This window comes from Choloepus didactylus, chromosome 8 (genome assembly GCF_015220235.1).
Source record: "Choloepus didactylus isolate mChoDid1 chromosome 8, mChoDid1.pri, whole genome shotgun sequence".
Taxonomy (NCBI): domain Eukaryota; kingdom Metazoa; phylum Chordata; class Mammalia; order Pilosa; family Megalonychidae; genus Choloepus; species Choloepus didactylus.
In genome coordinates, this window is record NC_051314.1 from 131691901 (window position 1) to 131718086 (window position 26186).

Consider the following 26186-nt stretch of genomic DNA (forward strand, 5'->3'; position numbering starts at 1 on the left):
AGAAGCGGACCTACAGGGTGGTTCACATCTCGAAGATGATGACCAGGGTGGCAAGTTGCCCTCCTCTTTAGCAGACTGGAAAGACAAGTCTTCCCCAAATCCCCCTGCAGAAGCAGATCGCAGGACCCCTTGCGGGCCAGATACAGGACTCTGCGATGCGTCTACACGTTATTCAAATGTCGTGGCTCCCAGGGTGTTCATGCCTGATGTGAACCCAACAGCACAGGCAAAGGTTGAAGGCTTAGGCCTCCATGTAAGACAGAGCTGTACAGTTGAGAGACCCCACAGAGGTCCCAGAGAGCAGGCCCGCAGCACAAAGCCCCTGTGCAGGGGAGAACATGCCAGAAGCCCACACACTAGAGAAACATACTTCACATATTACGGTGGCACGATACACATATGCACATACACACACACACACAAACACACAGATACATATAAGCTAGGGGCTTGAATTGAACATGGATCCTAATCAAAAGGTGAGATTTCTAGAGATTTTTGCACAAACTCTTGACAAACCACCTGCTTAGAGATGGAAAGCATCTGTCCCCATTCATCTGACCTTCTGTTGTAGCCGTGGCTCTGTACACACAGCAGCCGGGCACACAGCTGCCCCGTAGCAGGTCCACATGCCCTGCTACCCTCTCCCCTTGCTCAGTGCACAAACATCACACCCACAGTGTGCCCATCACAGATACCGTGCCCACCTAACCCTTATGCACACAGTACCACCACTTCCCAGGATGGACAGCAACCAGGCCACCTGCCCCTCTTTGAGCCGCAGCCTCCAGCTGACCCTAGGATCAGGTAGGCTGAGCTACAGGCCGGAGAAAGGAAATTACAAACGAAGACTGAAAAAAAAAAAAAAAATTGAAGTATAAGGTCTCCAGCCCCTCCTCCTTTCCCCTTCGCATCCATGAACCCAAGAGTGTCACAGCAATTGTCTGCAGTGAGTTAAATCCCAGGCACTGAGAACACAGTTTCTATGGCAACCCTTCAAGGCTCTAATTCAGCTTTGAGTTAAAAATGATATCAAATAACTGGAGAGTGCAGGAGAACACAGCCAGCAGCCTGCCCCTGCCCCTTCTCTCCCCTGGACCCAGGACTCTTTCCCTCCAAGTAGACAGAAGCCGGGAAGACCCAAGTCAAGGAGGGAACAGGACTGGCACAGACCCGGCTGGGAATGAGAAGCATACTTAGGAGACAAGTTTGGGGTAAAATTCTGACCTGGAAGTGGGCCTGGGATTGTGCACCATGGACTAAGGAAAGAGGCAGCCGAGATGTTACAAGTCCCTTCCCAATGCGCAGCCAGGCATGTCCTGAAGGCTCAGATGCAAGCGTTTCTGCACTTGGGCACTGAGCAGTGCCAGGCTGTGCCATTCTCTCACCGTCTCTCACTCCAGAGAGGAAGGCAGACCGAGACCCAACTTCAGAAGGCTCTGTGCCCTCTCTTAGGCAGGAAGGTGGGGTCGGACAATCTCTGCCCTTCCCTTTGCCCTGAATTCCGCCTGGAAGGCAGGCCCAGTGGCCCTGTCCGGCCTGCCCCACTCCAGCTGTGGGAGTCCTTTCACCTGGCCTAGGTGCCCAACAGCCAGATTCCCAGATCCTTAATCACTGATCTTGAATGCTCATCAGATCACACATGTTTTCAGAACAGAACTGGGTCCGGGATACAGAAGCTGAAACCAGCACATGGGCCTGATGGCTCCCGGGTCACCAGGTGGAGATGCCAAGGACTTTGTAGGCGCCAAGAAACTACAAGGCTGGGGGATGTTTATGAGGTCCATTGGGTGCTGTCATCACCCAGCAAATGGCAGCATGGGGCCTTGAACCTGGGCTCTGACAGTGGTGACATGAGCTCACATTCGAGCTTTGTTAATTATTAGCTGTGGGACTTTGGGAAAAATAATTTTTCTGGGTCTCAATTTCCTCATCTGTAAAATGGAGCCAATGACCCAAAGATGTCAGTGGGACACTACAAGGATTAAATGAGAAATGCATGGGAAGCAGTTAGCACGTCAGCATGGTGCCCGGCACACAGTGAGCACACACCCTGAGTTCTGACTTTGCGGATGTGGGTCCTGAGCCTGGTTCTCTCTTGGGGAAGACAGAAAAGGGAAGCAACATGCCAAGGGTGGGAAGTAAGTCCGGGTCCCTGTCTCTGTCCTGTGTGACCTTCAGCCACTCTCTTAACCTCTCTGGGCTTCATCTGGCCCACTTTGGGAACTCTTTTCCATCTAAGGTACTATGGTTTCATCAGCAAAGTGACCTAGGAAGACTCCACCTTGCCTACCCCCACATTGCACCCGAGAAAGCTTACGGCGGGGGACTGAGCCCGCAGACCATACCCAGGATCCTTCGGCTACTACCCCGTGCCTTATTCTTGACACTGACTCACAGCCTTCCAGGTTGCAGCAGCAAAAAAGGCAGCTCCTACCTGCAGCCACGGCTGTCTTCTCGTCCACTGTCACAGTGACAGCGGTGCTTGCCGTTACCACCACTGGCCGGCCCGGACTTTCTGGGGAGACAAAAATCACCAAGTCACTTTCTCCACACCTGGGGAAGAGTGAGTGGTTAGGGAAGGCTACGCCATACCTCTTTGGGAACAGGTGACAGATACAAGTACCGGACTAAGACATGCCTTGAATCATGGGTGAGGGTGTTTGGGGAAGTTGCCATGATGGGCCTGTTATCATCAGCCACCGGGCTTGTGATTGCCACCCACCTTTCCGTGCAGGTCCGAACTTGCCAGATAAACAGAACAGTGCAGCACTGCCAGTGTCACCAGGACACTGAGTTTTGCTCTGCTGCAGGGCAGTCCACTAGCATTTCTGTAAACCTGTCTGCTTGCTGCTGCCACTTCGGCTCTAGGTGCATCTGCTTGGGGATCCTGCTGTGACCCACCCTCCCTGCACATTTCTAACCCAGAAGACACGCTGCATCGAATGGTCCTCTGGGGCATGGACAGGCTGTGTTCTGTGTGGTGGGTAATCCTGGGTTGCTCCTTATCAAGAGGCATGAGCCACGGGTGGTACTGACAGCCTTGCTCAGGAAGCCATGGATTCATCTGGAAGGTTCAGATCCTCCCAGAAGGCTGGATGACCTGACACATCCGAGGCCCTCCAGGAATCCCGGCGGGTGGTGTGGCCGAACCCCTCCCCTATCCCTATCCCCAAAGGCCTTTCTTTTGCTTTGTGGCTGGTTGCTCTCCTGGGACACTCCGGCACCCTCCTGAAGGGTGGGAGGGCTCAGCTCCAGTCACACTTCCCATTTCTTTCAGAACAATCAGGCTGTCATTAAGTGCAGAACTTGAGTGAGTTTTAGTTCTATGAGGTGGTTTGGGCTAGTACACGACCTTGAACTTCTTAATTCCATATGTCCATGGTTGGGGACTAGTTTTTCCAAGCACCTTGCTATAGGTCAAATTCCATCACTAAAAATCCCAAGGAAGGGGCCACATTTTACTCATGCGATATATTTTGTTAGAATGTCTTTGTGGCAAATGTTGCACGGGAACGAACGGGCCACGGGAAGCTTCTGGTGCGGAGACTGTGGCTGCAATGGTATCCTTGGTAAAGGGGCTGAACCGCTGGCCTCGGGTCCCTGCTGTGTTGCTAAGGTGACCCATCACACCTTGCAGCAATCAAACACCTCACAGAGATCTAACAGTTCGTTCTGACTCTAGGAACTTACATTATATAGGGCTGTTCTTGATTCTAGGAATTTGCCACGATAGAAGCCATGAGGGGCCATGATAGAAAAAGAAGTTGGCTTCCCCGCCTTGCTTCGAGATTCAAGCATCTACGAGACATGGATGGGGCTGACCCTGGGACCCGCCACCTGCTTTCTGGGACAAGCTTTAAGTCGTGTGTGGACTGTGGCCAGCGGAGGCTCGTGGGAAACTCCCAAGCAACCCATGTGCAGCCCGCGGGTTCCAACGCCCAGGCCTCGAGACAGCGGCTCCCTGCACCTGGGTGGGCTGTACCCAGGGGCTGGCCCAGGGAGAGGGGGCTGTCGAGGGCCGGCCTTGCGGGTGGTGAAGCTCTGCTGTATGCCGACAGGTTCCTCAGGCGCTGATTGCAAAGGCCAGCTCTGCGTGGGCAGCCCTCAGCCCACCCCGCCCCCGGCAAAGGGCACCCGTGTCAGCTCGGAGAGGCAGAGGGAAGTCTCCATGCACCCTGCAGCCAGTTCCTCCTCCCCAGTTATTTTTTTTCCTCCCCATTAAAATGACATTGTTGATGTTTTCATTCTTTTGGGGTGGGGGGGAGCGTGCAGAGGTGCCCACGTGTCTCTGAGCACAAGCGAAGCAAGTAAGCGGGGCTGAGAAAGAGAGCAAGTTCCTGCCTCCCCACCCGGCCGTCCCCCTTTTTGGGTTGCCAGCTTCCCTCTTGTTTCCTCCTGGCTCAGTTCCCCACCCACCTGCCCTCCTACCTCACTGCCACAAAAAGCTCCCCCAGCAGCCAGCAGGCACAGACCCGGTGACAACGCAAGCAGGAGGGAGCCTGTAACCAACGGCCGGCTGTACCCCAGAAAACCTCCCCAGGACCCTGCAGGGACCCCTTTTGGGGCAGCCCTTTCTGCTGCCACAGACCGGGCTGCCAGGCAGGAAGACCTGCCTCCTTCTGGTTTGGGACGGGCTTTGGGGGGTGGGGAGCATCACCTTGGCTTTGAAAACTTCCCGGGGGGGGGTCTTTCCTTGGGAATGGAAACACCCCCTCCTCCCTCCACTTCCTGTCCTTCCCCAGCCCCATGAATGCTCCCCGGGCTTGTTGGCAGTGAACTTGCTTCCATGCCCAGCTCTGTGGCTCTGGGTGATCCTGGGCCAGTCATGGAACCCCCGGGCCTCAGTTTCCCCCTGTGTAAAATGGGGGATAGTAACAACACCTGTCTCATGGGTTTGTGCAGATAAATGAGTTAAATGCAGGAAAACGTTTCGTAAAGCATGATGCCAGGTCTCAGCACGCTGGGTGGTGAGAAGAGGAGCAGGATGGAGAGGGGCATGCACAGCAGGTTCCTCCTTGCTGCCTGCTCAGCAGCCTGGGCCTCCCCTCGGGTCTCGTCCCCAGCGTATTTCTCCCCCAGGAGCCTTGGGGACGGTTTTGGTGGTGGAAGGGCATCGGGAAGAGGAAGGAGTTCAGCACATCATTCAAAGTCGATGACAAAACTTTCTGTATGTCTCCACTCCTTTCCCTCCACTTTCTACTCTCCTTTCCCTGGACAAGGATGTGGAAATTTCCAGGCCCTCTGGATCCACTGTGCTGGGAACAGGCCACCCCGGATAGAACCTGGCAGAGAGCTTGCTCAGTCTCAAACTCATGGACCCCAGACAAGCCCCCCCAGCCTCTCTGGGCCTCAGTCTCCTGTAAAATCAATGTGGTAAGGCTAGATGGACTCTAAGGTGCTTTTGGTTCCAAATATTCTGTGATTTTCTTGGTGTTCTGTTAAAACCCCTGCATTTGGGGTGGGTGTGGGGGTTGGGGGTTGAAATACTTCCTGGTCCTTGGCCTTGCAGGGATTTGCCTGGACTGGTCCAGGGAGGCCCAACCCTGGCTGCACGTTCTCACACCCTCAGAGCCACCCGTCCACTCCATGACTCCCTTCCTGCACTGTGAGTGCTCCACCAACTGAGAAGGTCCTTGGAGCAGCCAGGGGTCAGGGGAGCTGCCCCAGGAGGCTCCCGGGTGGAGCCTGAGCTGCTGGGACAAGCCACGGCAGCTTTCAGACTTGCTAAGAACAGCGGCCCTGTGAAATAAAGTCCATTACTCTCCTCTGGGTGATGTGAGGAATTGTCAAAGACACTCGGACTTTTAGAGATGCCAGAATCTTAAAGATCATCTCTTTCAATCTCCTTATATTCAGTAACTGGACTAAAATCCAGTTCTTTTGGATGCTTAGGTCAAATCTGTCTGCCATTCTGGATTTTTAAAAGCCAATTTTGCTGGCTAGGGAATAAAATGATCAGCTCTATATTCAGGGCACGAATGATCTTCCTCAAGTCGCCCAAGCACGTGGGGAGGGAAGATAAGAGGGGACACCTTGCGGTCTGGATGTTCCGCTCCACATCTCGATCCTGTTTCCCACCACGGGCGCGGCAGGAGGGGGGACACCTGACCCCAGCCCCTGTCCACCTGACCCCTGACCCCAGCCCCTGTCCACCTGACCCCTGACCCCAGCCCCTGTCCACTACCTGATGCCTCTGTGGGGCGGATGTTGAAGACAAAGCTGCCCGTGGGCTGTGCGGCCGCCTGGCGGTACCACAGCGGGAAACGGTCCATGGTGAACACGCTGGCCTCATCTTCAGGAGTCAGGAACTTCCTGTGAGGAGAAAGATTTGGGACCTTCCCTCGAAGCTGGGTGCCTGCTCATCCCTTTTTCCCTTTTTCATACAAGTTCATCTTGGTTGAGCCAAGACAGCAGTTCCCTCTGTGCTTTTGCAGAGTTGCAGAGAGTCTGAAGAATTAGCTGCTACATTGGAACCACCCCAGAAAATGTTCTCCAGCAATTCCTGCTTTTTCCAGAGTCAAAATAATGTTGCATCTGATGGCATGTTAGCAGCTAGAATAGCAGAGGGTCTGTATTATGAGGGAATGCTTTCCATTTTTATGTATACATTTTAGCCTGCAGGGCTTATTTCTTTTGGATATAGCCTAATTTATTCTTGTCTGGTTCATCGGCATGTCTGATGGAGGAAATTGTTTCGCCAACTCTCTCTCTGCACTAATAGAGCGACATGAAATCCCCAAAATGGTTACTTCAAAAATCCTCACCTTTAGGCTTTTAGGTAGGTTTTAGAGTGAATCATGGGTTTTCTTTTTCTTTTCCGTTTTTTTTTTTTTTTTTTTTTTTGAGCAGCTCCACCTTACTAATTATGGGTTTGCATTGCCTGAACACACACCAGCCGACAGAAGGGAGTGTTGGTCCAGAAGCAGAGTGGGAGGCAGGGAGAAGCTCGCGGGGGATTCAAAGAGTTACTGTGGCTCATCCACCAGGTGGAGGGTTGAGATGTGGTTTTAAGAGTGATTGGCTTCCATATTCTATAAGCAGATCTGCCTTGCTGCAGCAATTCACGTCACGGTCTAGATGAATGGCACCCTCTGGAGGTGTGCGTTGCACCTGCAGCCACACACGGCGGCCGTGTGCCTGAGAAGAAAAGGTACTCCACGGCTCAGGAAGCGCTGTCGGTATGGACAGCTCCTGCCTCCAACCCCAGGAGCTCTTTGGAGATGGTGCAGGGGGCCCCAAGAATGTTTTCAACCCCTCCTTGCACACTGTCAGATGCAGTTCGCCTTGCCCAACCTTTGCCTGGTAAAGACATGGACCTTGCAACTTTTTGATCCAGGCAGAAATTGAAGGCATGGAAAATAAAGGGGATGAGGAAGTAGGAGTGGGTGGTGAGCTGGAGGAGCAGTGAGTCTGGGGATGAACGTACCCCTGCACTGGTTGCGATCTGAAGGTGAACTCACAGTTGCTGCACTTAGCCTGGACCATCTTAGATATTTGCTACATCTCTAACAGGGCTGCGGAAAGGGTCTGTGCAGCAGCGTGCTCTTCTCTGTTCCATCTCTCTTGAAGAGAGGGGAGGTGATGAAGGGAAAATGGGAGGAAGCAGGGAGGCAGAGTGAAGAGAAACTTAATTTGTTTTCCTAGAATGCCTCAGCTTTGCTTAGTAAGTGTGGATCTGTCACAGAGTCCTGGAAGAATCTCAAACATGGCACCCCACGGCTGTGTGCTTGCGTTTAGCAAGAGGAGCGGCGTGTGGGTGGAAGGCAAGGACAGGGGTGTCTAACTGCTCTGTCACCCCCCTGGGTGGGTTTCCTCCAGGTGCCCGGGTGAGTCTCGGGGTTTGCCGAGCGGCAGGTGGCGCTGCTTCTCCAGCACCCTCCTCTGAGCTCCCAGCACCCCAAGGAGGGGGTGCCCAGGGACAGCTGGACCCTGGGCGCTGCAGGCTTCTTCCAGAATCTGGGATTTACTTCAACCAGGGTTTCTCAACCTTGGCCCTGTTGATACTTCGGGTCAGATAATTCTTTGTTGTGGGGCTGCCCTGTGCCTTGAGGGGTGTGTACCAGCATCCCTGGCCTCCACCCTCCAGAGGTCACTAGCGTCTGCCCCGGTTGTGACAATCAATATATCTCCAGACATTGCTAATTTTCCTCTGGGGTGGGGATGGGGGCAAAATCGCCCCCAGTTGAGAATTGCTCAGTCTTCCATGCTCTCAAGGTGGACCTGGAATTCCATCAGGTTAGGGGAAGAATCATGAATCCCCCACACCAAGTCAGGGAGTGGGCGGCCCGGAAAGCTCCATAGGATTCCAGGAGCAGCGCCTCTGCCTGGAAGGGACGGGGAAAGCGTGCACAAAACGTGGACACAGACAGAAGGTTTAGCTTGTCACATGGAGCCGGGTCCCAGAGGGGAAAACAATTTCTGGGTTGCCCTCTGCCGAGGTGGATGTCTGCTCAACCCTCCCAATGCCTGCTTCCCCACCTGAGCTGCCCTCCCTCTTCTGGATGCCTCCAGGATGTGTGCAAGCACAGGGAAAGGGCTCCTTTTCTTGTTCTTCCTATGTGTAAATCCCAAGCCTTTCACCCTCCATGGACTCCCGGATCTCTCTCCATCCACAGGCTGCAGGGACACATCTGAGAACTTTGTCCTTCCTGACCCTGCAGGGACGCCCGCTCCCCGAGGCCAGCCAGCAGGACTCACTTGTCAGAGACCTTCTCGGAGCCCACGAACAAGCCGCTCCTCAGGAGGCCCGAGCGGGTGCCCAGAAAGGCCATGTCCACCCCGTCCTCAGATGCACTGCGAGGCAGACAATGTGGGGAGGAGTTAATCCAGGTCCAGCAGCGGGGCAGAGCATGCAGGGAGGACCCGGAGGGTTTTCTGAGCCTCTCCTAGCCCCGGGGCCCAGTCAACTCAGGGGAAGCTTTCTAGGAAGGTTGATGGTGCAGGGAGATGCAGCCCCATCCGCGGCCAGCACTGCCTTTCCAGCAGGTGGAACCGGCCTCCTGGGTGGCACTTCCCTTGCTAAAGTGGATCCCCTGGGCCTCCGCTTCTGCTTCTGAAGATCTAGCTCCTAATTCGCTGGCCTGGCTTTTGGGGGTACTGGAACTGCAGGACATGGGAGGAACTCCAGAAGAGAGATTTTGAACTTCTCGTGACCCACAGGTACCCAGCATCTCGTAGTCTTTCCCTTACTGTTGGAAAGTGAGGGGGTGAGGAGGAGGCACTTGACACCCAAGAGAAGTCCCGGTGGACTTGGTGATCTCCATGATGGATTTGGAAAAAAATCTGTTAGCTGGTTCGAGTGTCACTAATTTTTCTTACAGTCCTAGAGCAAAATTCTGTGACGGATGGCAGCAGGGGCTTGAAAACGGATGGCTCCATCATGTCTGACTTTATTATATGCTCATCCCTACCCCCGACTATTCTAGAATATTACCCCGTTTCGCTCAGTGCCTGGCTCTGTGGGTTTGAGTGACCATAAAGATAAGGCAATACCCAAAGCACTGCCTGGGGGAGGCAGGTTTTCCTTAAGGCTCAGCTGTCATGCTGGGGGGCTCCTCTCTTTACTGAAGGCTGTACCAGGCACCGGCAACCAGTGAGGACCCCGGCCCTAAATGCTGGAGACTCACGGAGGAAAGGGGTCTGCTGAGGTGGACTGGGGTCTCCTTCCACCTCAATGTGCCACGTGTGGAACAGAACCCAATGGGGGTGCATTACAGATGCCAGCCCTGCAGGAGGGCTGCTGAATCAGAGTCCCTGGGGGTGGGATCTGGGCACAGGGTGTCTCTAACAAGCTTTCCGATCCAAGTCTCTATTCAAACCGAGAGAGACTAGTATGAGGAGCCCTCAACTCAGCCTCAACCCAGGGCTGACCCCTGCTCCCCCTCTCCCACAACTAAATCATTTGAAGCAAATCCCAGGTATCATTTCATCTGTAAATATTTTAGTTTGTATCACTAAAACATAAGGATTAAAGAAAATCCAATACCATTATCATGCCTTAAAAAATTGATAATTCATTAAAGTCATCAAATAATCCATTCAACATACATTGCATGGTTGATATGTCTCTTTTCCCTCTCTCTCTTTTTCTCTCTCTCTGTCAAATAAACCCCATACCCATCAGCAGTCATCCTTTGTCTCTTTAACCTAATCCCCTTTCCCTCCCTTCTCTCCCTCTCCCCTTCTCTTTTCCTTGCAATTTACTTGCTGAACAAACTAGGCCATTAGTCATGCAGAGTGTCTCACTTTCTGGATTTTGGGGAGTGCAAGGCTGTGGTGTCACTCAGCATGCACTTTTGTCCCCCATATTTCCTGTGTCAACTGAGAAATAAGAAACTGAGCTGTAAAGCAACCAAAGCACTTATTTGGGAACTTAGAATTGCAATTTGGAGAGCACAGATTCAAGGAGCAACTTAAATTGTGTCCCAAATTGGGGCTGCCAGACGAGGGTTTTTAAAAGGAAAAAGAGGAAGAGAAAAAAGAGAAGTTGGTTAGGAAAAGGGTCTTAGAAATAGATTTCCTTTTTTCAGGAAGGGAATGGTTTTGTTAGCAGCTTAGGTTTTGCTGATAACAGTCAGTTTCAAGAGTCAGGGGGTGGCGTCAGGGCCCCTCTCTATGCACACCTCTCCAAATCCATTTTAAGCTTCTTAGCCTAAGTTTCTGCATTTTGTTTCACAACCTGTTTCTTTCACACTTGTAAACCGGCAGTTAGATCTACAGGCCCAGTAAGATCCAGGTTTGATTTGAGACAAGAACATGCCATAGGTGGTGTAGGTGGTGTGTTCTTCAAGACTGAGCACATAAAGCCTGATTATTAGGGCTTGCAAAATGATACTCTTTTATTCTTTATTTTATTTTTACCTAAAATACTTGCATAAAGAAAAACTTCCCCTTCTCAATATTTGGTTATCCTGAGGTACAGCCTGTAGGGGAGGCAGGATAAATATTACTTTTGGCCACAGAGAGCCTCCTCATGTTGGCTCTGGGTCCAGGCAACATAATCTCATCAATCTTTAGTAGCTTCTTGCTTACTGAGCTGTCCCAGGTTTTCTTGTGTATTTCCCACCCCATACTGGAAACAGACATTTCTCCAAAGAGACCTGGCTCATTTTAATGAGGACTAGCACTGAAAGTCCCCAAACTGGGGCTGGCGGCACCCACTTAGATTGGTCATTTCAGTAGACAGAGAGAGAGTATCCTTTTTGTTTCTTTAGGAGAAAATGTTTCATGCATTCAAATCGATACTTCCAATTCATATTTAGCATGACATCTAAACTTAACTTCTCTGATTTTTAAAATTTGCATCCCTTTTCTCTTTTGCTAAAAATCATGGTTCCTAATGACATTAACCTAATATTTATTCTGTCCATACAGCTTCAGAATAACAGCTCCCATATTATTTCTAGCAACATGATTACTGAACATATTTTAAGACCTTAATTTGTTAAGTGTCTGCAGTTCTGTTTTTAAAATCTCTTGAAAGAATTGCACTCTCTACGGTTTTGTCACAAACATGATACATAGCTAGGTATATTTGTTTCGTCTGCTTTCAGTTGTTTAGAAATTACTTAAGACCTAATTTTGTTTTATAATGATATAAAGCATTAACATGGTTCCAAAGTCAAATATACAAAATAAGGACTATTCAGAAGTGTTTGTCTTCTGTCCTCCCTATCCCTCTATTTTTTCACAGGTAAACTTTTTTGTTTTGTTCATTGTTTCATTTAAAATGTGTGTGTGTGTGTGTGTGTGTGTGTGTGTATGCAATTATCTTTTTAGATGGACAGTAGAGTATTATGCACACTCTTCTCCACCTTGCTGGAGATCATTCCATAGTATACAGAGATACTTCTCACTTTTACAGTTCCTAAAATGTGAATCTACCATAGTTTATTAAACAAGTCCCCTTTTGATGGCCATTTAGGTTGTTTCCAATCGTTTACTGTTATAAATGGTGCAGCAATGAATAGCTCATGCCTATGGTTTTTCATTTTTTGACCAGTATATCACTGGGATTGGTTCCTGGAAGTAAAATTGCTGGGTCAAAATGTAAATGCATATGTAATTTTGCTAGATACTGTCAAATTCCCTCCCATAGGGTTTGAAACATTCTGTATTCCCATGCACAATGACCAAGAGTGCCTGTTTCCCTACAGCCTCACCAAGAGTCTATGCTGCCAAACTTAGATGGTTATCAATCTGATGCAGTTTTAATTTGCATTTCTCTTATTATGAGCTAAGTTGAGCATTTTTTCATGTATTTAAAGACTATTTGTATTTTTTTCCTCTGTGAAACTGTTCATATCTCTTAACCACCTCTCCTACAAAGTGGTTGGTCTTTTACTTATTTATTTTAGAGGTTCTTTATCTATCACGAAAATATAATATAGGGTTAGTAACCCTTTATTTGCTTTATAAGTTGTAAATAATTTCCTGTTTGTCATTTCTCTTTTTACCTTGCTCATGTTTCTATTTTTGTCATACAAACATTTTTATGTTATCAAATTTATGTCATTCCCTTATTGCTTCTGAATTTTGAGTCATAATTGGGAAAGGTTTCCCCATTCCTAGACTGTAGAGCAATCCACTTATGCTTTCTTTTAGTACTTAAGTGGCTTCATTTTTTACATTTAAATCTCTGAGCTATTTGGACTTTATCCAGGTGTATAGTATGAGGAAAGAACCCAAATGTGGCTTTCCAGGTATCCACCGACCACTATGTTTCAATATCTTGATAGGGCCAACTTCTCCTTATTGTGCTTTCTTTTCAGGGATTTCCTGGCTATTCTTGCCTATTCTTCCAAATGAACTTTATAATCAATTTGCCTGGCTCCAGAATAATTCTGGCTCCTAAACAATCCTATTTTTATTGGGATTGCATTAAACTAATAAATTAACTTAGGGAGGATTATTATTTTTGTGATGTTGACTCTTCCTCTCCCAGAGCCCTAAACTATATGCCTTTCCATTTGTTCAAGTCTACATTTGTGTCTTTCAGGAATGTTTTATAATTTTCCTTACATCATTTTTGAACATATCTTATATATTCCTTGATATTTTATTTTATTTTAAAACATTTTATTTTGAAATTATTCCAAACTTGCACAGGACAGTTGCAAAACTAACATAAAACTCTACAGAGAATTCAACACACCTCCTATGCAGATACCAGATCACATTTTGTCACACTTGCCTTCTATCTATCCATCCATCCATCCGTCTGCCTATATCTATATCTATCTATCTCTAAATGTTTGAGAGTAGGTTGTATACATCATGCTCTTTGATATGTATTCTATTTTATTTACGATTTTATATTTTGCTTTCCTGCCTTCTCACACATTTTATTTGCTATCTGGTTTTTGTCTGCATAGCTAAAGTTTATTAATTTTGGATGTTGATATTATAAACTGCCTCTTTACTAAAAGCTTATTGTTTTTAGTAGCTTTCCTTTTAATTCTTTTGGGGTTTCCAGACACATAATCATACCATTTAAAAATAGAGATACTTTTACTTTTTCCCTCCCAGTTCGCATTGCCTCTGAGTGCTTCCTCTTGTCTAACTGCATTCCTGACACCTGCAGCATCTGGTAAGCAGTGGTGGGCTTAACAGTTCTGTCCTGTTCCTGTCTCAGGAAGAGAGCCTCTTGCTCTATTGAATAAAATGCTGACTTGCAGGTTTAAGTCCATTTCAATTTCGAGTAGTGTTAAAAACATGAACGGACATTAATTTTTTTTTCAAATGCCTTTTCTGTATCTATGGAGACAGTTTTACAGTTTTTTTTCCCCTTAGTTCTATTAATATGCTGTAGGGCAGCCTCCCCCTTCCCAGCCCCGAGGATCTGGGGGAAGGTGCAGATGTGTTGGACATCCTCACCTGGACTGGTGTTGATGTTGTCACAAACATTGGGACTGGCGGTTTGATGTGCTGAGCCCTCGAGCATGGGACTTGCCCTTATGAAGCTCATTACCACAAAGGAGAGTCTAAAGTTGTATGTAATGGTGCCTAAGAATCTCCCCCTGAGTACCTCTTTGTTGCTCAGATGCGGGCCTCTCTCTCTCTAACTGAGCCATCTCGACAGGTGAACTCGCTGCCCTCCTCCCTACGTGGGACCCGACTCCCAGGGGTGTAAATCTCCCTGGCAATGCAGAATATGACTCCCGGGGATGAATGTGGACCCGGCATCGTGGGACTGAGAGTATCTTCTTGACCAAAAGGGGGATGCAAAATGAGACGAAATGGTTTCAGTGGCTGAGAGATTCCAAATGGAGTCGAGAGGTCACTCTGGTGGACATTCTTATGCACTATATAGATAACACCTCTTAGGCTTTAATGTATTGGAATAGCTAGAAGTAAATACCTGAAACTACCAAACTCCAACCCAGCAGTCTGGACTCCTGAAGACAATTATATAATAATGTAGATTACAAGGGGTGACAGTGTGATTGTGAAGACCTTGTGGATCACACCCCCTTTATCTAGTGTATGGATGAATGGAGGAATGGGGATAAAAAGTAAAGGACAAATGGGGTGGGATGGGGGGATGATTTGGGTGTTCTTTTTTCACTTTCATTTTTTATTCTTGTTCTGGTTCTCTCTGATGTAAGGAAAATGTTCAGAGATAGATTGTGGTGATGAACGCATAACTATGTTATCATACTGTGGACAGTGGATTGTATATCACGGATGATTGTATGGTGTGTGAATGTATTTCAATAAAACTGAATTTAATAAAAAAAAATATGCTGTAGGGCATTAATTTCCCAGGTAACCCTTTCTGATGGACATCCTGGTTAAGAATATTTATTCCTCAATACTTCTCAACGTTAGAAACCATCTGTGCATTCATCACCGCAATCAATTTTAGAACATTTTCATTACTCAAAAAAGTAGTAAAAAAGTAAATCTGGGGGAGGCGGGGCAAGATGGCAGACTGGTGAGCTGTAAGTTTTAGTTACTCCTCCAGGAAAGTAGGTAAAAAGCCAGGAACTGCGTGGACTGGACACCACAGAGCAATCTGTCTTTGGGCATACTTCATACAACACTCATGAAAACGTGGAACTGCTGAGATCAGCGAAATCTGTAAGTTTTTGCGGCCAGGGGACCCGCGCCCCTCCCTGCCAGGCTCAGTCCCGGGGGAGGAGGGGCTGTCAGCTCCGGGAAGGAGAAGGGAGAACTGCAGTGGCTGCTCTTATCGAAAACTCATTCTACTGATTCAAACTCCAACCATAGATAGACTGAGACCAGACACCAGAGACTCTGAGAGCAGCCAGCCCAGCAGAGAGGAGACAGGCATAGAAAAAAAACAACACAAAAAACTCCAAAATAAAAGCAGAGGATTTTTGGAGTTCTGGTGAACACAGAAAGGGGAAGGGCGGAGCTCAGGCCTTGAGGCACATATACAAATCCCGAAGCAAAGCTGATCTCTCTGCCCTGTGCACCTCTCCTTAATGGCCCTGGTTGCTTTGTCTATTAGCATTTCAATAACCCATTAGATCTCTGAGGAGGGCCGTTTTTTTTTTGTTTTTGTTTTTGATTTTTTTTTTTAAATCCTTTTTGCTTTTTCTAAAACAATTACTCTAAGAAGCTCAATACAGAAAGCTTCAAAGAATTGCAATTTGGGCACGTCAAGTCAAGAGCAGAACTAAGAGAGCTCTGAGACAAAAGGCAATAATCCAGTGGCTGAGAAAATTCACTAAACAACACAACTTCCCAAGAAAAGGGGGGTGTCCGCTCACACCCACCATCCTGGTGGACAGGAAACACTCCTGCCCATCGCCAGCCCCATAGCCCAGAGCTGCCCCAGACAACCCAGTGTGACGGAAGTGCTTCAAATAACAGGCACACACCACAAAACTGGGAGTGGACATTAGCCTTCCCTGCAACCTCAGCTGAATGTCCCAGAGCTGGGAAGGTGGAGCAGTGTGAATTAACAAAGCCCCATTCAGCCATCATTTCAGCAGACTGGGAGCCTCCCTACACAGCCCAGCAGCCCAGAACTGCCCCGGGGGGACGGCACTCACCTGTGACATAGCACAGTCATCCCTCAACAGAGGACCCGGGGTGCACAGCCTGGAAGAGGGGCCCACTTGCAAGTCTCAGGAGCCATACGCCAATACCAAAGACTTGTGGGTCAGTGGCAGAGACAAACTGTGGCAGGACTGAACTGAAGGATTAGACTATTGCAGCAGCTTTAAAACTCTAGGATCATCAGGGAGATTTGATTGTTAGGGCCACCCCCCCTCCCTGACTGCCCAGAAACACGCCCCACATACAGGGCAGGCAACACCAACTACACACGCAAGCTTGGTACACCAATTGGGCCCCACAAGACTCACTCCCCCACTCACCAAAAAGGCTAAGCAGGGGAGATCTGGCTTGTGGAGAACAGGTGGCTCGTGGACGCCACCTGCTGGTTAGTTAGAGAAAGTGTACTCCACGAAGCTGTAGATCTGATAAATTAGAGATAAGGACTTCAATAGGTCTACAAACCCTAAAAGAACCCTATCAAGTTCAGCAAATGCCACGAGGCCAAAAACAACAGAAAATTATAAAGCATATGAAAAAACCAGACGATATGGATAACCCAAGCCCAAGCACCCAAATCAAAAGACCAGAAGAGACACAGCACCTAGAGCAGCTACTCAAGAACTAAAGATGAACAATGAGACCATAGTACGGGATATGAAGGAAATCAAGAAGACCCTAGAAGAGCATAAAGAAGACATTGCAAGACTAAATAAAAAAATGGATGATCTTATGGAAATTAAAGAAACTGTTGACCAAATTAAAAAGATTCTGGACACTCATAGTACAAGACTAGAGGAAGTTGAACAACGAATCAGTGACCTGGAAGATGACAGAATGGAAAATGAAAGCATAAAAGAAAGAATGGGGAAAAAAATTGAAAAAAATCGAAATGGACCTCAGGGATATGATAGATAATATGAAACGTCCGAATATAAGACTCATTGGTGTCCCAGAAGGGGAAGAAAAGGGTAAAGGTCTAGGAAGAGTATTCAAAGAAATTGTTGGGGAAAACTTCCCAAATCTTCTAAACAACATAAATACACAAATCATAAATGCTCAGCAAACTCCAAATAGAATAAATCCAAATAAACCCACTCCGAGACATATACTGATCACACTGTCAAACACAGAAGAGAAGGAGCAAGTTCTGAAAGCAGCAAGAGAAAAGCAATTCACCACATACAAAGGAAACAGCATAAGACTAAGTAGTGACTACTCAGCAGCCACCATGGAGGCGAGAAGGCAGTGGCACGATATATTTAAAATTCTGAGTGACAGGAATTTCCAGCCAAGAATACTTTATCCAGCAAAGCTCTCCTTCAAATTTGAGGGAGAGCTTAAATTTTTCACAGACAAACAAATGCTGAGAGAATTTGCTAACAAGAGACCTGCCCTACTGGAGATACTAAAGGGAGCCCTACAGACAGAGAAACAAAGACAGGACAGAGAGACTTGGAGAAAGGTTCAGTACTAAAGAGATTCGGTATGGGTACAATAAAGGATATTAATAGAGAGAGGGAAAAATATGGCAAACATAATCCAAAGGATAAGATGGCCGATTCAAGAAATGCCTTCACGGTTTTAACGTTGAATGTAAATGGATTAAACTCCCCAATTAAAAGATATAGATTCGCAGAATGGATCAAAAAAAATGAACCATCAATATGTTGCATACAAGAGACTCATCTTAGACACAGGGACACAAAGAAACTGAAAGTGAAAGGATGGAAAAAAATATTTCATGCAAGCTACAGCCAAAAGAAAGCAGGTGTAGCAATATTAATCTCAGATAAAATAGACTTCAAATGCAGGGATGTTTTGAGAGACAAAGAAGGCCACTACATACTAATAAAAGGGACAATTCAGCAAGAAGAAATAACAATCGTAAATGTCTATGCACCCAATCAAGGTGCCACAAAATACATGAGAGAAACACTGGCAAAACTAAAGGAAGCAATTGATGTTTCCACAATAATTGTGGGAGACTTCAACACATCACTCTCTCCTATAGATAGATCAACCAGACAGAAGACCAATAAGGAAATTGAAAACCTAAACAATCTGATAAATGAATTAGATTTAACAGACATCTACAGGACATTACATCCCAAATCACCAGGATACACATACTTTTCTAGTGCTCACGGAACTTTCTCCAGAATAGATCATATGCTGGGACATAAAACAAGCCTCAATAAATTTAAAAAGATTGAAATTATTCAAAGCACATTCTCTGACCACAATGGAATACAATTAGAAGTCAATAACCATCAGAGACTTAGAAAATTCACAAATACCTGGAGGTTAAACAACACACTCCTAAACAATCAGTGGGTTAAAGAAGAAATAGCAAGAGAAATTGCTAAATATATAGAGACGAACGAAAATGAGAACACAACATACCAAAACCTATGGGATGCAGCAAAAGCAGTGCTAAGGGGGAAATTTATAGCACTAAACGCATATATTAAAAAGGAAGAAAGAGCCAAAATCAAAGAACTAATGGATCAACTGAAGAAGCTAGAAAATGAACAGCAAACCAATCCTAAACCAAGTAGAAGAAAAGAAATAACAAGGATTAAAGCAGAAATAAATGACATAGAGAACAAAAAAACAATAGAGAGGATAAATATCACCAAAAGTTGGTTCTTTGAGAAGATCAACAAGATTGACAAGCCCCTAGCTAGACTGACAAAATCAAAAAGAGAGAAGACCCATATAAACAAAATAATGAATGAAAAAGGTGACATAACTGCAGATCCTGAAGAAATTAAAAAAATTATAAGAGGATATTATGAACAACTGTATGGCAACAAACTGGATAATGTAGAAGAAATGGACAATTTCCTGGAAACATATGAACAACCTAGACTGACCAGAGAAGAAATAGAAGACCTCAACCAACCCATCACAAGCAAAGAGATCCAATCAGTCATCAAAAATCTTCCCACAAATAAATGCCCAGGGCCAGATGGCTTCACAGGGGAATTCTACCAAACTTTCCAGAAAGAACTGACACCAATCTTACTCAAACTCTTTCAAAACATTGAAAAAAATGGAACACTACCTAACTCATTTTATGAAGCTAACATCAATCTAATACCAAAACCAGGCAAAGATGCTACAAAAAAGGAAAACTACCGGCCAATCTCCCTAATGAATATAGATGCAAAAATCCTCAACAAAATACTTGCAAATCGAATCCAAAGACACATTAAAAAAATCATACACCATGACCAAGTGGGGTTCATTCCAGGCATGCAAGGATGGTTCAACATAAGAAAAACAATCAATGTATTACAACACATTAAAAACTCGAAAGGGAAAAATCAATTGATCATCTCAATAGATGCTGAAAAAGCATTTGACAAAATCCAACATCCCTTTTTGATAAAAACACTTCAAAAGGTAGGAATTGAAGGAAACTTCCTCAACATGATAAAGAGCATATATGAAAAACCCACAGCCAGCATAGTACTCAATGGTGAGAGACTGAAAGCCTTCCCTCTAAGATCAGGAACAAGACAAGGATGCCCGCTGTCACCACTGTTATTCAACATTGTGCTGGAAGTGCTAGCCAGGGCAATCCGGCAAGACAAAGAAATAAAAGGCATCCAAATTGGAAAAGAAGAAGTAAAACTGTCATTGTTTGCAGATGATATGATCTTATATCTAGAAAACCCTGAGAAATCTACGATACACCTACTAGAGCTAATAAACAAATTTAGCAAAGTAGCGGGATACAAGATTAATGCACATAAGTCAGTAATGTTTCTATATGCTAGAAATGAACAAACTGAAGAGACACTCAAGAAAAAGATACCATTTTCAATAGCAACTAAAAAAATCAAGTACCTAGGAATAAACTTAACCAAAGATGTAAAAGACCTATACAAAGAAAACTACATAACTCTACTAAAAGAAATAGAAGGGGACCTTGAAAGATGGAAAAATATTCCATGTTCATGGATAGGAAGGCTAAATGTCATTAAGATGTCAATTCTACCCAAACTCATCTACAGATTCAATGCAATCCCAATCAAAATTCCAACAACCTACTTTGCAGACTTGGAAAAGCTAGTTATCAAATTTATTTGGAAAGGGAAGATGCCTCGAATTGCTAAAGACACTCTAAAAAAGAAAAACGAAGTGGGAGGACTTACACTCCCTGACTTTGAAGCTTATTATAAAGCCACAGTTGCCAAAACAGCATGGTACTGGCACAAAGATAGACATATAGATCAATGGAATCGAATTGAGAATTCAGAGATAGACCCTCAGATCTATGGCCGACTGATCTTTGATAAGGCCCCCAAAGTCACCGAACTGAGCCATAATGGTCTTTTCAACAAATGGGGCTGGGAGAGTTGGATATCCATATCCAAAAGAATGAAAGAGGACCCCTACCTCACCCCCTACACAAAAATTAACTCAAAATGGACCAAAGATCTCAATATAAAAGAAAGTACCATTAAACTCCTAGAAGATAATGTAGGAAAACATCTTCAAGACCTTGTATTAGGAGGCCACTTCCTAGACTTTACACCCAAAGCACAAGCAACAAAAGAGAAAATAGATAAATGGGAACTCCTCAAGCTTAGAAGTTTCTGCACCTCAAAGGAATTTCTCAAAAAGGTAAAGAGGCAGCCAATTCAATGGGAAAAAATTTTTGGAAACCATGTATCTGACAAAAGACTGATATCTTGCATATACAAAGAAATCCTACAACTCAATGACAATAGTACAGACAGCCCAATTATAAAATGGGCAAAAGATATGAAAAGACAGTTCTCTGAAGAGGAAATACAAATGGCCAAGAAACACATGAAAAAATGTTCAGCTTCACTAGCTATTAGAGAGATGCAAATTAAGACCACAATGAGATACCATCTAACACCGGTTAGAATGGCTGCCATTAAACAAACAGGAAACTACAAATGCTGGAGGGGATGTGGAGAAATTGGAACTCTTATTCATTGTTGGTGGGACTGTATAATGGTTCAGCCACTCTGGAAGTCAGTCTGGCAGTTCCTTAGAAAACTAGATATAGAGTTACCATTCGATCCAGCGATTGCACTTCTCGGTATATACCCGGAAGGTCGGAAAGCAGTGACACGAACAGATATCTGCACGCCAATGTTCATAGCAGCATTATTCACAATTGCCAAGAGATGGAAACAACCCAAATGTCCTTCAACAGATGAGTGGATAAATAAAATGTGGTATATACACACGATGGAATACTACGCGGCAGTAAGAAGGAACGATCTGGTGAAACATATGACAACATGGATGAACCTTGAAGACATAATGCTGAGCGAAGTAAGCCAGGCACAAAAAGAGAAATATTATATGCTACCACTAATGTGAACTTTGAAAAATGTAAAACAAATGGTTTATAATGTAGAATGTAGGGGAACTAGCAGTAGAGAGCAATTAAGGAAGGGGGAACAATAATCCAAGAAGAACAGATAAGCTATTTAACGTTCTGGGGATGCCCAGAAATGACTATGGTCTGTTAATTTCTGATGGATGTAGTAGGAACAAGTTCACTGAAATGTTGCTATATTATGTAATTTTCTTGGGGTAATGTAGGAACATGTTGGAAGTTAAGCAGTTATCTTAGGTTAGTTGTCTTTTTCTTACTCCCTTGTTATGGTCTCTTTGAAATGTTCTTTTATTGTATGTTTGTTTTCTTTTTAACTTTTTTTTTCATACAGTTGATTTAAAAAAGAAGGGAAAGTTAAAAAAAAAAAAAAAGAAAAAAGACAAACAAGGAAAAAAAAAAAAAGATGTAGTGCCCCCTTGAGGAGCCTGTGGAGAATGCAGGGGTATTCGCCTACCCCACCTCCATGGTTGCTAACATGACCACAGACATAGGGGACCGGTGGTTTGATGGGTTGAGCCCTCTACCATAAGTTTTACCCTTGGGAAGACGGTTGCTGCAAAGGAGAGGCTAGGCCTCCCTGTATTTGTGCCTAAGAGTCTCCTCCTGAATGCCTCTTTGTTGCTCAGATGTGGCCCTCTCTCTCTGGCTAAGCCAACTTGAAAGGTGAAATCACTGCCCTCCCCCCTACGTGGGATCAGACACCCAGGGGAGTGAATCTCCCTGGCAACGTGGAATATGACTCCCGGGGAGGAATGTAGACCCGGCATCGTGGGATGGAGAACATCTTCTTGACCAAAAGGGGGATGTGAAAGGAAATGAAATAAGCTTCAGTGGCAGAGAGATTCCAAAACGAGCCGAGAGATCACTCTGGTGGGCACTCTTACGCACACTTTAGACAACCTTTTTTAGGTTCTAAAGAATTGGGGTAGCTGGTGGTGGATACCTGAAACTATTAAACTACAACCCAGAACCCATGAATCTCGAAGACAGTTGTATAAAAATGTAGCTTATGAGGGGTGACAGTGGGATTGGGAATGCCATAAGGACCAAACTCCACTTTGTCTAGTTTATGGATGGATGTGTAGAAAAGTAGGGGAAGGAAACAAACAGACAAAGGTACCCAGTGTTCTTTTTTACTTCAATTGCTCTTTTTCACTCTAATTATTATTCTTGTTATTTTTGTGTGTGTGCTAATGAAGGTGTCAGGGATTAATTTAGGTGATGAATGTACAACTATGTAATGGTACTGTAAACAATCGAAAGTACAATTTGTTTTGTATGACTGCGTGGTATGTGAATATATCTCAATAAAATGATGATTAAAAAAAAAAAGGGCATGAGGGACCTTTGTAAGGTTATGAAAATATTCTACAACTTGATATATGCTGTCAAAACTAACAGAACTGTACAGGTAAAAAAGGGTGAATTTTACTGTTTGCAAATTATACCTTAATAAACATGACTTCAAAAAAAAAAAAAAAAAAAAAAGTAAATCTATGGCTCATCTGCGGACTTGGAGAGGTGAAGAACACACCCGTTTACTCCAAACTTAGTGATCAGACCCTCTGTAGGAGGGAGAGCAGGGTAGAACAGACTCCGGAGCTAGGCTGCCTGATTTCCATTCCAGCTCTGCCACTTACTAGCCCTATGACCTTGGGCAAGTTACTTGACTCTGCTAGGCATCTGTTTCCTCCTCTGTAAAATGGGGCTAATAATAGTACCTAGACTGTAGGGTTAAATGGGATAATTTACACTAAGCGCTTGTAACAATGCTTGGCCCACTCTATTTTAAACTCATTAATATCAAGGACTACCCCCACAAACACACACACACACGTGCGCACACACACCTTCTTCTATCAGACCACTAAACACACTAGCAGCAGGTAAAGGATCAGGAAATGGAGTGGGGAAATCTGAGGACCCAGGAAACACCAAGCCAGGTTTGCACTTGGTTGGTGCCACAAGCTTGCCTGCTAGAAACAAACCTAAACCTCTCACCAGGGCACTCTGGCTAATGGGCTCTCACGGCCAGAGCCGAACCTTGAGAGAGGGGCTCCCGGGATGGGGCCACCCCAGGGAGGATCTGGGCTCGTGCCTGTATGGGACCCGCACATGGTGTTTTCTCAAAGGGAGAGAGGGCAGCAGCTGTCTGTGGGCGCTTGGTCCTGCCCACGCCATCCGCATCTTATTGCCCTCATCACCGTGCAGCTTAGACCAAGAGGATTTGGTGGTCTCCTGGGCCGTCAGCCAGGCCATAGGAGGGACCCTGGGTCAGCCAAGAGGATCTGTGGTTTGAACTGCCCTCCCTTCAGCCCCCGCTTTTCCTTCTCTGGACCCTCAGCCCCACCCTGGCACGTACATGGAGGTGTTGAGAGCCAACGCTGTCCAATAGGCTTCCATGGGGGCCGTCACCACGGCGTCGAACAGCACTGCCTGCACCAGCTCCTCATTACCTGGATTGGGGAGGGCAAAATTAGCAGAGACGAAGGCACTTACGTGCCCCACGGTCAAGGACAGAGCTCATCCACCCTTCTGAGGACCCTGAAGTTCAGGAAACAAGACGTGCCCCATAAACATACACCTGGAACATGTAAAACCAACTGTGCAAATGAAAGGAAGTCACTTCACCTCCTTCAGCCTTAACTTTCTTAACTCCAAGAAACCTGAGCAGAATGGAACCATCTCTAAGGCTCTTTCTGGTTCTAATGTTCTGTGAGATCAGGAGAGTCCCTCAGAGGCACTGGATCAGGCTCTGTGCCCTGGCCTGCCTCTCCCGCCCCAACCTCACCTTGCTCGTCACCCTCAGGACTCGCTGGCCTTGGCCACGTCTGTGACCTTGAACTTCTGCACCTCCTCACCTCCCGCGTGCTGTTCCTTTGGTCTGAATGTCCTTCCTCCCACTCTGTCCTCAGCTTAAATGATGCCTCCTTACAGAGGAGGGTGTAGGTTATCTCTCTGGCTTCAATACCTGGCCCGGGGCCTGGCACCAGGGTACAGTCGATCCTCCTTATCCGGGATCCCATATTTGTGAATCTGCTTACTTGCTAAAATTTACAAAAATCAACACTCACCACACTTTTTGGGTCACTTTGCAGACATGCACGGAGCAGTGAAAAATTTGTTGCCTGACACACATGTTCCTGGCTGAGGTTGAATGAGGTGATGCTCTGCCTTCCTGTTTCAGCTCCTAGCTGTAAATGAGTGTCCTATTCATGGTACATTTAGTGCCATGATTGTTACATTTTTATGCTTTATTTTGTCGGTGGTGATTTTGCTGTTTAAAATGAGTAGTTCTGGAGTGCTGTCTAGTGTTCCTAAGCATGAGAAGGCTGTGCTGTGCCTCATGGAGAAAATATGGTTGTCAGATAAGATTCATTTAGGCATGCGTTATATCACTGGCCGAGAGTTCAATGTTAATGCATCAACAATATATAGTCAATAAGGCATCTTTAAACAGAAACGCACACAAACAAGGTTGGGGTATACATCAGTTGGCAAAAATGTTGCGACCAGAGGCTTGTAGGAATCTAATCTTGTATTTCCCCTAGTAGCAATGCTTCAGTATTCACTAATTCAGTGTTCACAGAGACTTTATAGACTATAACTACCACAAATAATGAGAATCGACTGTATATACTTGGCGCACAATTGTTGATGGAAAGAATGAATGAACAAATGAGTGCCCTGTTGGGTCAGCATGAGAGGCAGGGTCTTGTCATGGGAGTGATACTTATGTGCTCCTTTTCCCAAAGAGACAGAGGAGGGGCCATGCTGAGGGTGTGGCCCAAACATTCACTGATAGTGTTAGTGCAGAGTGATTTAGGATTAGCCTGAGGACCAGCAGTTACAAAGCAGTCATAGTCACAGGCTTCCAGAAGCCATCTGGTCTACCGCTCTCCTCTGGTGGGCTGCGACTCCAGGGTGCAGCGCCAGCTTCTTGCCCAGGGACCCACTGCTGGGTGCTCATAGGGACAACCCTGATAGGCAGGTAATGCCCTTACACACTGTGGGCTTTTCTTTTAAGCCCTAGCAGTGCTCGGCACACAGATTCCAGCCCTTGACATGAGGACGCACCCATGTCTCCACAGTTTCAAGAACACTTAGACACCAGCTTGAAACTAATCCACAGTAACGCTGGTTCTGCTTCCTTTCTTTGGACTGCTCTCTGTTGTGCCTAAGCCATCCATGAGCTCCAGCGATGACAGAGCCATGAGGCAGCCCCTTCCCCACCCCCATCCCTCTGCAAAGCCCTGAGCTGCAGGACTCCAGGGGAAAGTTCCCGAGGGGAGGTCTCAGCAGGTAGGGCCAGTACGCACACTCCAGGTCTGGGTCCTTCCTGGTCAGGAAACGGACCATGGCCTCCAGCTGGCTGAGCTTCCGGTGGTCCGGGTCGATATCTGTAATGCAGTAGATCCTGCAACCCAGGAGAGTCAGCGTTACCTTGAATGGTTCCACCTTTCTCCCTCCCACTTTCTGCTCCTTGGTGCAGCAACTTTCTCACTCACCATTCACTGGCCAGGCTCACATCTGGGTGAAGCAAGTCGTGCAGGCCTGAAACCAGAGTTCACACCCAGCATTGTTCCCAACTACCATCAGGAAGGTGAGAGCTATTTAAACACGGCTGCACAGTAAGTTTTGTAATGGTAAGACTGGGTTTTATTCTTTTTTTCTTTTTGTCCTGGTACCATTCTTAGCTCAGAGTAGGGACTCAAACAACAGATTGGATCAAGCCTTTGTCTGTGTTACTTCTGCTTCCTGAAAC

At 46.1% G+C, this 26186-nt stretch overlaps 1 protein-coding gene across 1 annotated transcript in view; it reads right to left on the reverse strand.

Moving 5' to 3' along the window:
• CACNA2D4 (calcium voltage-gated channel auxiliary subunit alpha2delta 4) overlaps positions 1-26186 on the reverse strand; it is a 108032-nt gene that overhangs the window by 43524 nt on the left and 38322 nt on the right. Inside the window, exons 21-26 of the mRNA XM_037847314.1 lie at positions 25930-25975; positions 25741-25838; positions 23784-23877; positions 8701-8796; positions 6188-6315; positions 2438-2518 (exon numbers count right to left, since the gene is read on the reverse strand). Of these exons, the coding sequence (XP_037703242.1) occupies positions 2438-2518; positions 6188-6315; positions 8701-8796; positions 23784-23877; positions 25741-25838; positions 25930-25975 (543 nt within the window). The remainder of the gene's footprint in view (positions 1-2437; positions 2519-6187; positions 6316-8700; positions 8797-23783; positions 23878-25740; positions 25839-25929; positions 25976-26186) is intronic.